This window comes from Mobula hypostoma, chromosome Y (assembly GCF_963921235.1).
Source record: "Mobula hypostoma chromosome Y, sMobHyp1.1, whole genome shotgun sequence".
In the NCBI taxonomy this organism is placed as follows: domain Eukaryota; kingdom Metazoa; phylum Chordata; class Chondrichthyes; order Myliobatiformes; family Myliobatidae; genus Mobula; species Mobula hypostoma.
Window position 1 is genome coordinate 1,170,627 of NC_086130.1, and position 19,348 is coordinate 1,189,974.

Genomic DNA, 19,348 nt, shown 5'->3' on the forward strand with positions numbered 1-19,348 from the left:
TTAAGTAAACTCTTGTTGCACTACTTCTTAGAAACACAGAAAACCTTCAGCACAATACAGTCCCTTAACAACACCATTGCCAGCAGCCCATTCCATGCACTCACCACTCTCCGAGTAAAAAACTCATCCCTGACATCTCCTCTGTACCTACTTCCAAGCACCTTAAAACTGTGCCCTCTCGTGATAGCCATTTTAGCCCTGGGAAAAAGCCTTTGACTATCCACACGATCAATGTATCTTATACACCTCTATCAGGTCACCTCTCATCCTCCTTCGCTCCAAGGAAAAGCCCGAGTTCACTCAACCTGTTCTCATAAGGCATATTCCCCAATTCAGGCAACATCATTGTAAATCACCTTTGCACCCTTTCTATGGTTTCCACATCCTTCCTGTAGTGAGGTGACCAGAACTGAGCATAGTACTCCAAGTGGGATCTGACCAGGGTCCTATATAGCTGCAACATTACCTCTCGGCTCCTAAATTCAATCCCACGATTGATGAAGGCCAATGCACCGTATGCTTTCTTAACCACAGAGTCAACCTGCGCAGCAGCTTTGAGTATCCTATAGACTCGGACCTCAAGATCCATCTGATCCTCCACACTGCCAAGAGTCTTATCATTAATACTATATTCTGCCATTGTATTTGACCTACCATAATGAACCACCTCACACTTATCTGGGTTGAACTCCAGATGCAACTTCTCAGCCAAGTTTTGCATCCTATCAATGTCCCACTGTAACCTCTGACAGCCCTCCACACTACCCACAACACCTCCAACCTTTGCATCATCGGCAAATTTACTAAACAATCCCTTCAATTCTTCATCCAGGTCATTTATAAAAATCACGAACAGTAGGGGTCCCAGAACAGATCCAGGAGGCACACCACTGGTCACCCACCTCCATGTAGAATATGACCTGTCTACAACCACTTCTTTCCTTCTGGATCCACAAAGTAATGTCCCCTTGGATCCCATGCCTCCTTACTCTCTCAATAAGCCTTGCATGGGGTACCTTGCTGAAATCTATATACACTGCATTTACTGCTCTACCTTCATCAACGTGTTTAGTCACATCCTTAAAAAATCCAATCAGGTTCCTAAGGCAAGAGCTGCCTTTCACAAAGCCATACTGACTATTCCCAATCATATTATGCCTCTCCAAATGTTCATATATCCTGCCTCTCAGGATCTTCTCCATCAACTTATCAACCACTGAAGTAAGACTCACTGATCTATAATTTCCTGGGCTATCTCTACTCCCTGTCTTGAATAAGGGAACAACATCCTCAATCCTCAATCCTCTGGAACCTCTTCCGACCCCATTGCTGATGCAGAGATCATTGCCTGAAGCACAGCAATCTCTTCCTTCGTCTCCCTCAGTAGCCTGGGGTACATCTCATCCAGTCCCGGTGATGTATCCAACTTGATGCTTTCCAAAAGCTCCAGCACATCCTCTTTCTTAATATCTACATGCTTAAGCTTTTCAGTCTGCTGCAAGTCATCCCTATAATCACCAAGATACTTTTATGTAGTGAATACTGAAGCAAAGTACTCATTAAGTACCTCTGTTATCTCCTCCGGTTCAATACACACTTTTTTCACTGTCACACTTGATTGGTCCTATTCTCTCATATCTTATCCTCTTGCTCTTCACATACTTGTAGAATACCTTGGGGTTTTCCCTAATCCTGTCCGCCAAGGCCCTTTCTTGGCCCCTTCTGAGTCTCCTAATTTCTTTCATAAGCTCTTTCCTGCTAGCTTTATAATCTTCTAGATCTCTATCATTACCTAGTTTTTTGAACCTTTCGTAAGCTCTTCTTCTTGACTAGATTTACAACAGCCTTTGTACACCACAGTTCCTGTACCCTACCACCCTTTCCCTATCTTACTGGAACATACCTATGCAGAACTCCACGCAAATATCCCCTGAACATTTGCCACATTTCTTCCGTACATTTCCCTGAGAACATCTGTTCCCAATTTAGGCTTCCAAGTTCCTGCCTGATAGCTTCATATTTCCCCTTACTTCAATTAAATGCTTTCCTAACTTGTCCGTTCCTATCCCTCTCCAATGCTATGGTAAAGGAGGTAAACTGTGATCACTATCTCCAAAATACTCTCCCACTGAGAGATGATACCTGACCAGGTTTACTTCCCAATGCCAGATCAAGTACAGCCTCTCCTCTTGTACGCTTAACTACATATTGTGTCAAGAAACCTTCTTGAACACACCTAGCAAACTCCAACCCATTTAAACCCCTTACTCTAGGGACATGCCAGTCGATATTTGGGAAATTAAAATTTCCCATAACGACAACGCTGTTAGTATTACTGTAACACACATCAAAGTTGCTGGTGAACGCAGCAGGCCAGGCAGCATCTATAGGAAGAGGCGCAGTCGACGTTTCAGGCCGAGACCCTTCGTCAGGACCTGACTATCGGGTCCCTGTTACTATCGGGTGGTCTATTAAAAACACCCAGTAGAGTTATTGACCATTTCCTGTTCCTAACTTCCACCCACAGAGACTCCGTAGACAATCCCTCCATGAATTCCTCTTTTACTGTAGCCGTGACACTATCTCCAATCAACAGTGCCACGCTCCCTCCTCTTTTGCCTCCGTCCCTGTCCTTTCTGAAACATCTAAAGCCTGACACTCGAGGTAGCCATTCCTGCCCCCGAGCCATCCAAGTCTCTGTTATGGCCACAACATCATTGCTCCAAGTACTGAACCATGGTCTAAGCTCATCCGCTTTGTTCATAATACTCCTTGCATTAAATCAGACAGATCTCAAACCGTTGGTCTGAGCACGTCCCTTCTCAATCACCCGCCTATCCTCCCTGTCATACTATCTCCAAGCCTTCTCTATTTGTGAGCCAACCACCTCTTCCTCCGCCTCTTCAGTTTGGTTGCCACCTACCCCTCCTCCACCCCCAGCAATCCTAGTTTAAACTCTCCCTAATAGCCTTAGCAAACCTCCCCGCCAGGATATTGAACAATTGCAACCGTCCTTTTTGTACAGTTCACTTCTGCCCCAAAAGAGGTCCCAAAGATCCAGAAAACAGAATCCCTGCCCCCTGCTCCAATCCCTCCACCACGCATTTATCCTCCACCTCACTCTATTGCTATACTCACTGTCACATGGTACAGGCAGTAATCCCGAAATGACTACCTTTGCGGTCCTGCTCCTCAACTTCCTTCCTAACTCTCTGTAGTATGCTTTCAGGACCTTCTTCTGCCTGTTGTTGGTACCAATCCGGACCCTGGCACCTGGGAACCATCCATGCTTCCTTCCTGCATCCACAGAATCGCCTGTCTGACCCCCTAACTATAGAGTCCCCTATCACTGCTGCCATCCTCTTCCTTTCCCTACCCTCCTAAGCCACAGGGCCAGACTCTGTGCCAGAGGCACGGCCACTTTTGCTTCCCCCAGGTAGCCCATTCCCCCCCAACAGTACTTAAGCAGGAGTATTTATTGGCAAGGGTGCAGCCATAGGGGTGCTCTCTAGCCTCTGACTCCTGCCCTTCCCTCACCTGACTGTTACCCAGTTATCTGTCTCCCCAGGCCCTGCTGTGACTACTTGCCTATAGCTCCTCTCTATCACCTCCTCACTCTCCCTGACCAGACAAAGGTCATGGAGCTGCATCTCCACTTCCCTAATAAGGTCCCTAAGGAGCTGCAGCTTGACGCACCTGGCGCAAATGTGGCCGTCCGGGAGGCCGAGAGTCTCCAGGAATTCTGACACCTGACACCGAGCACAGAACAACTTCATCAACCTCCTCTTGAGAATATTCTGAGTTATTTAATTGGATTATTGTGAAGAAGAATTTTTAAAAATAGTAATAGATATATTAAAAAGACAGTCTTATTGGGCTCAATAAAGGTTCATTCTGTAGTTTCTTTCTATATACCAATAATCTGGTTGATGTTAATTGGTCACTATAAATTTATCTACTGATTGGGTGAGTGATAGATTCTGGATAAATCTGATGGAATCATGGGTACAATAAGCCAGGACAAATGTAAATGGCTGTTTAGTGGTCAGTGCAGACAAGGTATGTGAATGGGCGTGTTTTAGTGCTTTATGACTACACTGATTCTGATCCAAGTCATGGTGGGTCTGTCATCTCAAGGTCACCTACCAACAAGAAAAACATCAAAAAGATTGGAAGAGTACAGAGAAAATTTACAAAGATGTTCCGGAATAACAGTTTGGAATAGACTAAATGGGCCAAAGGGCTTATTTCTCTGCTGTAATGCTCTATGGCTCTAATGTACAGAGTCCAGAAAGGGGTTCAAGGATTACAGGACAGAAGTGTGCACACTTGCTTAAATGAGGATTTTGGTCAGTATAAATGAGTTGGATCAGAGGATCTACTTCAAGACTTTATTGCTCCATGCATATGGTAGGTTGCGATCAACTGCTGATGTGATGTCATGGGGGCTGTTAATTGATTTCCAACAACCAAATTCAAATAAAAAGCCATCAAAGCCAAAATGTTAGCTATTCAATTTCTCTCCATGAATGCTGTCTGATCTGTTGAATTGAATTCCTTCAGTGGCTTGATTTTTTTTCCTCTCCAGATTCCACTGTTTACTTCTCTTCTGTCAACTATAGCTTTGCGTTAAATATGACCTTAGCTAAGGAGTTTTCCTCTGGGTACCAACTGACTTCATTTTTACCAAGCTTCATAATGCCATACTTCTATATAATTGTATCTGATCAATCAGCAGTTCATATTCCTTATATGCCCTATATACTCCCAAATAAGAAACTGTTTTCCAAACCCTGTCAGAATAGGAGATTACTAGTGAATTAAGGAAATGACTCAAGATTGTCCTGCTGCTGTCTATAATGAGTCTGCATTTTCTTGTGATTGCTTGGGTTTCTGCCAGGTGCTCTGGTTTCCTCCCATAGTCCAAAGACATACTAGCTAGTAGGTTAATTGATCATTGTAAGTTGTCCTGTGATTTAGGCTAGGTTAAACTGGGGGTTGCTTGATGGCCTGGTTCAAAAGAGACCCATCCCATGAAGCATCTCAATGATAAAATAAATATTTTCAAAGCATCCTTGAAAACATGCTTACTGTTATGTTGGAATCTTTGACAGCTGACTGCTCAAAAGAGCATAGGAGTGTCAAACTTGGAACTCAAGTCTTCAGTCTGTCACTGAGAAATTCCCTGGTCTCATAACCACTGTGTATCCAATAGTGTTAGCCAATGATATCAACAACTGGCTGAATTGGCTGAAGATTTGTTTCTATACTGACATTAACCTTCGGTAGAAAGAGAGAATAGTTCTACCATTGATTGAATAAGATGGTCAAATGACCTAGCTTCAACTCTGACATTCTTGTGGTAGGTCCAGGTAATGCTCTTAATGCTTGTTATCTAAGGAACTGCTCATCACTATTCGGACAGGATGACAGGAACACAGAGCTTCAATCAATTCAATTAGTTATGGGATTGTTTAGTTCTGTACATCTTTATTTCACTACAGACATTTCTGGCATTTCCCACAAAGGCATCATATTTTTAAGAGCATCTGGTACTGTTTCCTGAATATTCCAAAATAAACCAATACTAGACATTAACTACATCAATATGGCAGAAAGAGGAATGACATTACAGAGGTATAAAAGGTCCATACAGGGACTAATATACCCAGTTCATTGCAGCTATACAGAATAAAATCAGAACACCTCAATACCACATGGCAATTTCACTGGCAAGCAGACAGTCCTAAAACACAAGCACTAATAACATTAAACATCAAAATATGCAGCCTTGTCCTACATAAGCAGCTCCAACTACACATTGGGTAGCTATTTTAATAACATTACGATTGAATACAGATTTAAATATTAATGCACGAAGATAGAACTTTGGCAGCATTTTATATTGATATGCAAGTCAGTTCATAGACTATTTCTCCTACACGCATTTAAATCAAATATTAATATGATACAAAAAAATCTGGAGCATGGTTTATTACCTTAATTGGATCACAGTTTCCACTGAGCTCTCCTGCAAAAAGAAACCAAAGCTAGTGGAATCAAATAGGTTTTATGCACTTCAAGATTTTATTGTGATGACCAAGAAGTATTCCATACTGTTCAGAAAATATTTTGAAACAAAAATGCTTCTCATCTTTTAATCTACTCCTTGATTCCCAGGAGTATCAGCAATCATTCAGTATGTTTCCATGACACTTGGTGTAGCCTATGGATTGAGTCTTATAAGCTTACACACACTGGCAGAACAGGATCTTGCCATTTCATGCACAGGCACATCCATAAGATAGAACCAGGAAACATGTGGGAAAGAAAGTCCTATTTTTCCATCAAGCCAATGATTCAACATTCCTGACATTCTACTGAGATCAAACTATTGGGCGTAAACTGTCATGGATGAAAACTACTAGAATGATTTTTTTTAAACTTGTGGAAATGGTAACTTCTCATGAATATGAATAACTCCCATGAATAACAGTACAATATTCCAATTAATTTACCTAATAAGTTACCAAGGTACATGCTGCATTCCTGCAATGGTACAATTGTGTCATATCGCTACCACCATCTGAGATACTGCCAACAACAGTTATGTCACCGGCAAATTTATAAATACTGTTTTGAGCTGCATCTAGCCACACAGTTATGGGTATAAAAAATGTACAGCAACTGGCTAAGCAAACATTCTTGCGGCGCACCAATGCTGATTGTGAGCGAGATGTTATTTCCGATCAACACAGTCTGTGATCTCCCAGTGAGGAAGTCAAGAATCCAGTTGCAAAAGGAGGTACAGTGGCCCAGGAGGTTAGCTTGTTGATTAATACTGAGGGTATAGTAGTGTGAAATGGTGACTAGTGATCATTAAACAACAGCCTGGCACTGGTAATAATATTGTCCCAGTGATCCAAGGCTACCTTATTCATGTATTAATTTAGCAATTTTAGTGAAAACTCTGATAAAAACATAATGGACTGAATGGTGTCCAGTCTTACCTTAGCAATTCTATCATTCCATTAGTATTTTATGCATTGACCTCTTGGGTCAGAAATCTTTACCACCAACCAACACCATCCCACTGTCTGATGAAGGATCAGTGATCTGAAACATTAGTTCTCCTTCTTTACCACAGCTGCAGCCAGTCCTGCCAGGTTTTTCCAGAACTTTCCATTTCACCATGCCAGGTCACTTTAAACTTCAAGGTATTAGTTGGCTCCCATGACTAAATTCAGTGCGTGGTATTGGCAAACACCTACTTTGAAAAGTTAATCAAAACATTTGTTGATAAGAGTTGTAAGTCTGGGAGCTGGTTCACAATGTCAATAGATAATATTGAAGATTGATTAAAATTGGTTTTAGTTATTTGAATATACTTAAACCAAGGTTCTCTCTAATCAATAAACGTCATTGTATTTGTATGTACCACCTGTTAATCTCATCTCTTTATTGTTTCACCTGCAAATGGGTATTAATTGTATAAATCTAAAGGAATCAAACGATTCCTTGGCCACTTTCAGAAGGTCTTTGACAAGGCTGCCTACCAAATTGACAGCCCATGGTATTACATGGAAGTTACTAACATGGTTAGAGCATTGTCTGATTGGTAGGAGACAGCAAGTAGGAATAAAAGATTCCTTTTCTGGTTGGCTGCAAGTGACCAGTGATATTTCGCAGGGATCAGTGTTGGGACAACTTCTTTTTATGAGGGATTTCAATGATATAGATGACTTGGATGGCTTTGTTGCCAAGGTTGCAGATGATATTAGGATTGGTTGAGGGGCAGGGAGGGTTGACAAAACAGGTAGGCTGCAGAAGGACTTAGACAAATTAGGAGAATGGGCAAGAAAGTGGAAATGAAATACAATGTCGGAAAATACACGGTCATGCACTTAAGTAGTAGAAATAAATGTGCTCGCTATTTTCTAAATGGGGAGAAATCCAAATATCTGAGATGCAGAGGGACTTGGGCATCCTTGTGCAGGACATCCTAAAAGTTAACTTGCAGGTAGAGTCAGTGGTGAGGAATTTAAAAGTAATGTCTTGCATTCATTTCAAGAAGTCTAGAATGCAAGAACAGGGTTGTAATGCTAAGGCTTTATAAGGTGAGGCCTCACCTTGAGTACTGTGAACAGTTTTAGCTTCCTCTTCTAATAAAAGGTGCTGGCATTGGAGAGAGTTCAGAGAAGGTACACAGGATGTTTTTGGGAATGAAAGGATTACCGTACAATCAACGTTTGATAGTTCTGGATCTGTACTCGCTGGAATTCAGGAGGATGAGGGGTGATCTCACTGAAACCTTTCAAATGTTGAAAAGCCTAGACAAAGTAAATGTGGAAGGGATACTTCCCATTGTGGGGGAGTCTAGGAAAAGAGGGCTCAGCCTCAGGATACGGGAGTGTCAACTTAAAACAAAGATGAAGGTATGAGATGTGAATTAGCTAAGATAGACTGGCAAATGATACTTAAAGGATTGACAGTGGATATACAATAGCAAGCATTTAAAGATCGCATGGATGAACTACAACAATTGTTCATCCCAGTTTGGCAAAAGAGTAAACCAGGGAAGGTAGTGCACCCGTGGCTGACAAGGGAAATTAGGGATAGTATCAATTCCAAAGAAGAAACATACAAATTAGCCAGAAAAAGTGGCACACCTGAGGACTGGGAGAAATTCAGAGTCTAGCAGAGGAGGACAAAGGGCTTAATTAGGAAAGGGAAAAAAGATGATGAGAGAAAGCTGGTAGGGAATATAAAAACTGACTGTAAAAGCCTTTATAGATATGTGAAAAGAAAAAGACTGGTTAAGACAAGTGTAGGTTCCCTACAGACAGAAACAGGTGAATTGATCATGGGGAACAAGGACATGGCAAACCAACTGAATAACTACTTTGGTTCTGTCTTCACTAAGGAGGACATAAATAATCTTCTGGAAATAGTAGGGGACCGAGGGTCTAGTGAGATGGAGGAACTGAGGGAAATACATGTTAGTAGGGAAGTGGTGTTAGGTAAATTGAAGGGGTTAAAGGCAGATAAATCCCCAGGGCCAGATGGTCTGCATCCCAGAGTGCTTAAGGAAGTAGCCCAAGAAATAGTGGATGCATTAGTGATAATTTTTCAAAACTCTTTAGATTATGGATTAGTTCCTGAGAATTGGAGGATGGCTAATGTAACTCCGCTTTTTAAAAAAGGAGGGAGAGAGAAACCGCGGAATTATAGACCGGTTAGCCTGACATTGGTGGTGGGGAAAATGCTAGAGTCAGTTATCAAAGATGTGCTAACAGCACATTTGGAAGGTGGTGAAATCATCGGACAAAGTCAGCATGGATTTGTGAAAGGAAAATCATGTCTGACGAATCTCATAGAATTATTTGAGGATGTAACTAGTAGAGTGGATAGGGGAGAACCAGTGGATGTGGTATAATTGGATTTTCAAAAGGCTTTTGACAAGGTCCCACACAGGAGATTAGTGTGCAAACTTTAAAGCACACAGTAGTGGGGGTATGGTATTGATGTGGATAGAGAATTGGTTGGCAGACAGGAAGCAAAGACTGGGAATAAATGGGACCTTTTCAGAATGGCAGGCAGTGACTAGTGGGGTACCGCAAGGCTCAGTGTTGGGACCCCAGTTGTTTACAATATATATTAATGACTTAGACCAGGGAATTAAATGCAGCATCACCAAGTTTGCGGATGACACGAAGCTAGGCTGCAGTGTTAGCTGTGAGAAGGATGCTAAGAGGATGCAGGGTGCCTTAGATAGGTTAGGTGAGTGAGCAAATTCATTGTAGATGCAATTTAATGTGGATAAATGTGAGGTTATCCACTTTGGTGGCAAGAACAGGAAAACAGATTATTATCTGAATGGTGGCCGATTAGGAAAAGGGGAGGTGCAACGAGACCTGGGTGTCATTGTACACCAGTCATTGAAAGTGGGCATGCAGGTACATCAGGCGGTGAAAAAGGCGAAATGGCATGCTGGCATTCATAGCAAGAAGATTCAAGTACAGGAGCGGGGAGGTACTAGTGCAGTTATCCAAGGCCTTGGTGAGACCACACCTGGAGTATTGTGTGCAGTTTTGATCCCTTAATCTGAAGAAAGACATTCTTGCTGTAGAGGGAATACAAAGAAGGTTAACCAGATTGATTCCTGGGTTGGCAGGACTTTCATATGATGAAAGACTGGATCGACTAGGCTTATACTCGCTGGAATTTAGAAGACTGAGGGGGGATCTTATTGAAACATATAAAATTCTAAAGGGATTGGACAGGCTAGATGCAGGAAGATTGTTCCCGATCTGGGGAAGTCCAGAATGAGGGGTCACAGTTTAAGGATAAAGGAGAAGCCTTTTAGGACTGAGATGAGGAAAAACTTCTTCACACAGAGAGTGGTGAATCTGTGGAATTCTCTGCCACAGGAAACAGTTGAGGCCAGTTCATTGGCTATATTTAAGAGGGAGTTAGATATGGCCCTTGTAGTTAAAGGGATCGGGGTATGGAGAGAAGGCAGGTACAGGGTTCTGAGTTGGATGATCAGCCATGATCATACTGAATGGCGTGCAGGCTCAAAGGGCTGTATGGCCTACTCCTGCACCTATTTTCTATGTTTCTATGTAGAGAAATTTCTTCAGCCAGAAAGTGGTAAATCTGTGGAATTTGTAACCACAGGCAGCTCTGGAGGCCAGCTCGTTGGGTGTATTTATGGAAAGAATGCAGTGGGGCTGAGGAGGAGGAAAAATTATTAACTACGATTGAATGGCGGAACAGACTTGATGGGCCAAATTGCCTAAATCTACTCTTATGGTCTTATTGCTCTTTTTTTCTCCTAATGCTGAAACCTAAATCTCTGTTTAATTTACACACATCAAAATTGCTGGTGAACGCAACAGGCCAGGCAGCATCTCTAGGAAGAGGTACAGTCGACATTTCAGGCCGAGACTCTTCCTTCAGTTAGACCTGACAAAGGGTCTTGGCCTGAAACGTCGACTGTACCTCTTCCTAGAGATGTTGCCTGGCCTGCTGCATTCACCAGCAACTTTGATGTGTGTTGCTTGAATTTCCAGCATCTGCAGAATTCCTGTTGTCTCTGTTTAATTTTAAAGTTTCTGAAACTTTGCTGCAGCAATTTAATTCCTAATGTATATAATGCATGCTTTAGTTTTATTTTGTCATAACTTAAATGACAAAAGTAAATTAAAACTTTATGTGAGTTGATTTGTGCTAATACTGCTTTTCATAATGCACAATTGTCATTTACCTGCAATACATTTTGGTGATTAGGGTGCAAACAGGGATGTTCTCAACTTGCCCATTTCACTGTACAATTAAGATTTTGCTTTCTGAATACTTTCGAGTGTTTATGGATTTTGGGCTGCTAATGATTAAATCACCATGAAATTTCCCTATCATGCACATTTTTTTTTGGACTCACCTATATTTGTTACGTCCATTCAACATTCAAGTCAATTAAAATGTTGGCCACAAGGTAAGCTGAAAAGTTTTCTATCTTGTCCAGACATTCCTGGAAATGCTTTGGGTTGCCGGCATGACCCACAACAATTGCATCTTTTTATTGATTCTTCAGTGTTATGCCTGAAAACTGTTCTGCTACATAACGGCAACGTCCACCCTTCAATATCAATCAGCTATGCAGTACACATGAAATAAAACTACCTAAGTTCAGAAATCTTGTTGAAACACATACTGTACAGCAACTACAACTGAACATTTGTGGTGATCTAAAGGTAGTAGTGTCACTACTCGAATGCTGCTCGGATACAAGTACTGTTGTTTCATTTGTGAATGGGACAACTGTGCTAAAGAACCTCATTACATTATGAAGGATTGGCCACTTTGAGAGCAGTTGGCTCCAGGGCAGTAAAATGTGACACATAAGCTACTTGTAGAACCAACAAGAATGTTTTTGCCCCCTCTTCATATAAAACTGGGGCTTATAAAGTATTTTGTGAAAGCTATGAACAAGGTGAGGGATTTCGATATGAGACAGATGCTTCCCAGAATTACTGATGCGAAGATTATGGAAGCCATTTTTGTTGGTCCACAAATTAAATAGGTCATTGATGACAGGCAATTCAAAGAACTCCTAGTGCGATCGGAGAAAATCAGATGAAATATATTCAAGGATGTTGTTGAAAATTTTCTAGGAACTACACAGCACTAAATGACAGCTGATTTACAACATACTTCTTCAAACGTAAAAAACCATGAAGTACAACATGTCACTAAAGATTTATTTTCTGAATTCCTATTTAAACTTCTTTCCTGCAAATGCTGGTGCTGTAAGTGACAAGCATGATGAAAGGTTTCACCACAACACTGCAGTAATGGAGAAATGGTATCTGGAATCCATCAATGGCTAATGATTACTGTTTGATGTATTAGCGAGAACTCTCAGACATTGAGTACGAATGAAAATCAACAAAACATTTTTAGCTTAGTTGAACTATTACATAGTGTCAACATTGCTATGAAATTAAAGGCATTATATTGAATAAAAGTTAATTTTTTGTTTCTCCAAATTACTGCATGACACAAGTAGACTGAAATTATATTAGTATTCAGCTTTAAGATGTCTATCACAACCACAAACCATTTCTGAGGAAGCAGCACATATGAAAAAGTTTGCTGTCCTGTCTACTGTTCTTGGTGCATATAATGTACAATTCCTCTGTGAAGATGTGAAACATAGAAGTTACCATAAAAGATGTAACTCTAAGAGGAAAAAACATTGTATTTGTAACCCTAACCATTACAAATATTCTTTAAAATAAACAAGCTCACCATTTTTATGTTTTAGAGATTTGGATCTCCGCGGCGAATTAGGATTCTGAAAGACAGAAGCAGCTCTTTAAGCAGATACAGCAAATATGGCTGTTATCAGGACGAGTAACAGGAGCCTTCTCTCACCTTGAAGTACAACTAATGTTATTCAGGCACATACCTTGTCAGATTTTCTCTTCTTTGCTGGATGAAACAGAAAAAAAAAGAAAATCTTAGTTGAAACAGCAAAAGCTATTTCTAAAGCAAAGTATATTTCGTCAATTGAGAATTCATATTAGCTATATATATATAAATTTAAAAACTAAAGAGTGATGAGGGCATAAAACAAATCATGCTAAGCATGAATTACCAGGTATGTGTTACTCTATGATTGAGGTATAATTATTATTGTTAAAGATTACCTTTTTTCTCAGATCGATATGACCAGTCATTATCATTAATGTCATCATTGTCTTCTTGATCACTTTCAGATTTACTGAGGTTGTTACTGCTGGCTATTCTACAACATAAATCAAAAGACATATTAACCTAACCTCTATTATATTAAACTCCTTGGCATAGAACATAAATTTGAAATAGATTTTCTGTTGTATTATCAATGAAAGCATTAACTATCATTAAACTATTAAAAACTACTAACAACTCTAGGATTTCTGCAGGTAGGTGATTTAAACCCAAAATAATAAATTTGTTGCCAGCAATTTTTGAGCCTCCACAACCAACTATTTTGCATCAAGAAAATCCAGTAAATTTCAAAAGTTACTTGTAATTCTATTAATACATTACTTCAGTGAACAGGTTAAATGTAATTTTGATGACATACCAAGCCATAATGGTTTATTAACAATCTTGATTACTCTAAACTAAAATTAGTTTTGTATGTTTTAAATTCCCCCATGAATATATCAAAATTTGTCTTTTTAGGTGATTATATTTTAGTTTTTACCATAATCTAATATGAATGTTGAATTTAAATGTTGCATTTGTGAACTATGAACAGCTTTAGTTTTCTGATTTGCTGATACATCTTCAGAATACTGAAGCACATATCTTTCTGGTGGCACAATATTTGTTGGGTGCTATGAATTTTTATTAATCAGATGAATGCTCACATTGACATGGAAAAGGCAAATCTATTCCCAGAAATCCCTTTTGTTTTTGTGGATCACTTTCACCTTCTGATCACAAAATGCAGGGCCATTTTGTTCACTATTCTATGTTCTATTGTTTACAAGTAATTACATGTTTAATTCACAAAAGAACAATTCAATTTCTACTGTTCCCTGTATGGACTTTGTATGTCCTCCCTGTGACCGTGTGGGATTCCTCTGGGTGCTCCAGTTTTCCCCCATAGTCCAAAGATGTACCAGTTAGTACATTAATTAGTAATTGTAAATTGTCCTGTGATTAACCTAGGGTTAAATAGGTGAGCAGTTGGGCGATGCAGCTCCAAGAACCTGAAGAGCCTACTCTGTGCTGTATCTCAATAAATAAAAAAATAGAAACTCCATCCCTTCAGGTTCCCCTCCAAGTTAAATGACATATGAACAATGAAAGATATCTTCAGTTCCTTCATTGTTACTGGTCTAAATCTTGCAAGTGCCTTACCAACAGTTCTGCTTAATACCTCTATCAGAAAATTTTCACTGCCAAAAAGGTGACAGCATTAGCTTATCAAAGTATTCTGTCAATACTTGAATCATTAACTATTTAAAGCTTTAAAAGATGGTCATTAAACATGTATGTCTATTGAAATAATGTAGTGAATGGATTGTCAGAACCCCTCTTTACTTGCAGGTATTCAGCACTATGATTTCTGAAACACATGTGACAAAATCCAAAACTATGGATAAATGTCTTTAGATTATATTTTTAGATAGATATACTTTATTAATACCAAGGGAAATTGGGTTTCGTTACAGCCGCACCAACCAAGAATAGAGCGTAAATATAGCAATACAAAAACCACAACCAATCAAACAACAAAATGCAAACTATGCTAGATGGAAATAAGTCCAGGACCAGTCTATTGGCTCAGGGTCATTTCTTCAATGTCATTTGGAAAATACTGTATAAAAAATGCAGATGGATGACTATTATAATTATGTCAGCATGCTTCCAGAAGCTTTATGCTGCAATAGTTGGTAGAGATAATTTTGGACCTCAGGAATAACTTCTTGAAATTTAATATGGTAGATTCTAGTTAATTGAGCGCCACTGGCCGACTGGGGTGGGGGAGGGGAGGGTTGCCAATGGACAAGAGTAGCAGTCAAATTCGTTGGGTTTATTCCGAGTAAGACTACAATGACCATGAAGCCTTGCATGGGTACCTGCCGATTTTTCTCTACAAATCGTTTTTGGTGATTCTGTTCGGGGGGGGGGTGTTAATCACGACCGGAATATAGGTGGTAAGTGGCTAATACACTCAATTTCGTTTCTAAAAGGGTTTATCTAACGAATTTAATATTAAACACACAGCGCATATTTTCCTTGCATGAATATAGTGATGTCAATTATCAGGGGAGGACATGGGAGCTTGAAGTAAGTGTTGAACGAACTTCCAGTAGAAGTAGTAGAGGCAGGTTCGATATTATTATTTAAAGAAAAATTCAGCAGGTAAATGGACAAGAAAGGAATGGAGGGTTATGGGCTGAGTGCAGGTCAGTGGGCCTAGGTGACAGTAAGAGTTCGGCACGGACTGGAAGGGCAGAGATGGCCTGTTTCTGTGCTGTAATTGTTATATGGTTATATAAGTAAGTCAATAGCATCATAACATTTTAAGTAACATTTGGATATTAAACACACGGCACATATTTTCCCCGTATGAACATATAAAATCATTGCAACACACCAATATCGCTGAATCAGTGGGAGCCCTGGGCTTGTTTTCCTGCAACAACATGGTCCTATGGAGAGGTGACGGGAGACAGTGATACTCGAAGGGCATTCCTTATGTCCAGTCTATTCCGCAATTTAGTTTTCATTGCATTCATTGCAGAAAACTCTGCTTGACAGCGATATGATATTGGAAATGGAAGCAACGTTTTCAGTGCTTTCCTGACTATCTCAGGATATTTAGCCTTGACTTTGATCCAGAATGCCGGCAGAGATGTTATGTCAAACATACTTTTCAGCCCGCCGTCATTTGCAAGCTTGAGGAGTTGGTCTCCTTCCCGTGCTGACATGGATGACTCGCGAGTAATGACCTCGCGTGTGTTCAAGCTCAACAGTGGGCATGACAGGGAATGAGGAAAGGTGCAGTCGACTCATATCACCAAATCATATTGTTTCCTCACGGCCTGGTAGCACATGCATTGCGGCCCGGTACCGGTCTGCGGCCCAGTGGTTGGGGACTGCTGCCCTAGATGAATTCTTCCATCAATAACTATTGGGAACTAGTACTTTATAGTATTGCAGTGTTTTAATTTATTGTGTATTTCATTAAATACATAATTTGTTACTCAGTTTCTCATTTTTTACCTTATTATTTCCAAGAAACTTCGGCTAATTGACGCAATCAGCTAATTGGGCCAAAATGTACTGGTCCCAATTAACCGCAATCCCATAAACAACAAAAATGAAAGGATACAATTATTCTTATGATTTCCCTAAACAATTATTAAAGCAGTGTGTCCTTGTTTCCATCTCACAGCATCTATGCCAGCTTTAAGTCAACACCAGGCTGAAAAGTCCTTGGAAAAAGCAACTTGCCAAATGTAAAACAACACTACTGTGTTGTCACAATCCAGTCCAAATTCACAACATTGAAGAGACGTGCAAGATGACTTAAAGGTAACCATCTTCCAAAAGTAAGATTGTATGACTATGATCATTCAGGAGGGATTTCCCCATTTTCCACTGCAGTAAATCAGGGCACTGAGTACATAAACTAGGATCAGGCAACACACATCAAAGTTGCTGGTGAACGCAGCAGGCCAGGCAGCATCTCTAGGAAGAGGTACAGTCGACGTGTCGGGCCGAGACCCTTCGTCAGGACTACAGAAGGAAGAGCTAGTAAGAGATTTGAAAGTGGGAGGGGGAGGGGGAGATCCAAAATGATAGGAGAAGACAGGAGGGGGAGGGATGGAGCCAAGAGCTGGACAGGTGATTGGCAAAAGGGATATGAGAGGATCATGGGACAAGGCCTAAGGAGAAGGAAAAGGGGGAGGGGGGAGAAAAAAACAGAGGTTGGGCAAGATGTATCATCAGAGGGACAGAGGGAGAAAAAAGAGAGAGAGAAAGAATGTGTGTATATAAATAAATAACAGATGGGGTACAAGGGGGAGGTGGAGCATTAGCGGAAGTTAGAGAAGTCAATGTTCATGCCATCAGTTTGGAGGCTACCCAGACGGAATATAAGGTGTTGTTCCTCCAAGCTGAGTGTGGCTTCATCTTTACAGTAGAGGAGGCCGTGGATAGACATATCAGAATGGGAATGGGATGTGGAATTAAAATGTGTGGAGGCCAATCCCTCAAGGATAAGGAGGGCCGACTGTATATCAGTCCCTCAGAATACTTTCCAACAACATTTCCAATTCTCTGGCACTTCACCTGTTGCTAAGGACATTTTAAATATCTTGGCAATGGTTACTGCAATTTCTGTATTTGTCTCCAACAAGGGCCAAGGTAACAACTTGTCAGGCCCTGGGAATTTCACCATCCTAATTTTCTTCAAGATACCGAACATCTTTTCCTCTTTAAGCTGTATAGGGACCATGATGCTGCTATGCCTCACTTCTATAGATTCTGTGTCTATCTTCAGAATAAATACAGATGCAAAATATACATTTAAGATATTGCAATGTACTCCTGCTATAAAACCACAAATTTCATGACATATGCCAGTGACATTAAAACAAACTGGATTTTGTTTAAAGATCTTTCCCAACTATTCTGGCTCCATGCATAGATGACCATTCTGATCTTTACCAGTGACTACATTCTGACCACTTTAATGGTCATCCCTGATTTGCATTTCCCTGTTATGACATTTTCTACCGGAACTCAGACAAGTGCGAAGTGATGCATTTTGGGAAATTAAACTAGGGCACAACTTGCACTGTGAATGACAAAGTTCTGGGGCATGTAGGACAAAAATTCTAGGGGCTAGAAGTTCATACTTCTATGAAAATGGTGACTGAATTAGACAAAGTGGTGAAGAAGAGCAGTGAGTCAAGAGTTAGGACTTCACGTTACAGTTATTGGTGCGACCCGCTGCAATAAGGATCTGGTGCTTTCCCGGCATAAATGATAAATAAACTCTTCTCCAGCTTCCTGATGGGTACCGATTATAACCAATGTTTCTATGACAAACTCTACCATCTTCTTCAGGGATGATGCCTGGGTATGTCTAAGCATGTGATATTTATACCCTCCATAGTCCATCTTCCTGCTGCTAGAATATTAAATGCATTTCTATCATTTACTGAAAGCATGTGACTAAGTTAACACTGGTTTAGAAAAGATTCATAAGGATGTTGCTGAGGCTGGAGGGTTTGAATTATAAGGATATGTTGGCAATTGAAGAATTAAGATATGGAAGAAAATATAAAACGAATGGGTCAAGGACAGTAGAAATAAACAAACTAATTGTGTTTGTTCTTGCCATGTGCTTGAAGGAGATGGAGATTGCCATTTTATGAATTTGTTTTGACTCCCTCTTCTAATACTTGCTTGGATTTTTTTCCCTCAACCCCTCTCTCTTTTCTTCTCTCTCACGTGTGTATACACACAGTCAATATATACTAAGGAAGATAAAATAATGTTTTAAAGGTACCTGTACTGGGACTGTAAAGATACATGGACTAGGATTGTTTAAAAGGATATGATTAGTTTCAGATTATGTAGATGGTATTAGCAGACAACTTGTAAACCACATGTGAAAACAACCATATCTGTTACTGAATACTCAGAGGCCAAGCCCCAATAACACACAGTTATAAATTAGACAGCACAAAAAAGGCCACTGGCCCATCTAGTCCATTCATCAGGTTCATCTCCTTACATAGGCAACGTGTGTGATGAAACTTTCCACAGAGTTAGACTGGCGGTACCTATACCCACAAGTTCATAGACAACATATTCTTGACTCTCTTTTAACTGGCACATAGACTACTACTACAGTAGCCAGATGAATGCTACCTCAGCAAAATCTTCCAAATTCACTGGCAGGTTATGTGAACCAACCTCTCTCAGGCTATCACCCTAAATTGATATTGGAGCCTAAATCAGAATTTGTGACATTGTTTCGTAAGGTGTAGAATATTTGTAGGTAGAGCTAAGGAACTGGAAAGATTAAAAAACCCTGATAACATTTACATTGAGACCTCTGAAGAGAGGCAAAGATGTGGGCTACAAATTACATGAGATCAAAAGGATCATGCTATAATAGTCATGAGGAATTTCAATATGCAGGTAGGTTGGGAAAGTCAGGTTGGTGCTGGATCCCTAGGGGAAATTTCTAGAATGCCCACAAAATGGCTTTTTAGAGCAGCTCGTGGTTGAGCCCACTGGGGGATCAGACATTCTGGATTGG

At 40.3% G+C, this 19,348-nt stretch overlaps 1 protein-coding gene across 1 annotated transcript in view; it reads right to left on the reverse strand.

Moving 5' to 3' along the window:
- The window catches only part of LOC134341067 (ataxin-7-like protein 3), a 94,509-nt gene that overhangs the window by 43,378 nt on the left and 31,783 nt on the right, over positions 1–19,348 (reverse strand). Inside the window, exons 4-8 of the mRNA XM_063038817.1 lie at positions 13,215–13,312; positions 12,974–12,996; positions 12,814–12,859; positions 6,000–6,031; positions 4,932–4,934 (exon numbers count right to left, since the gene is read on the reverse strand). Of these exons, the coding sequence (XP_062894887.1) occupies positions 4,932–4,934; positions 6,000–6,031; positions 12,814–12,859; positions 12,974–12,996; positions 13,215–13,312 (202 nt within the window). The remainder of the gene's footprint in view (positions 1–4,931; positions 4,935–5,999; positions 6,032–12,813; positions 12,860–12,973; positions 12,997–13,214; positions 13,313–19,348) is intronic.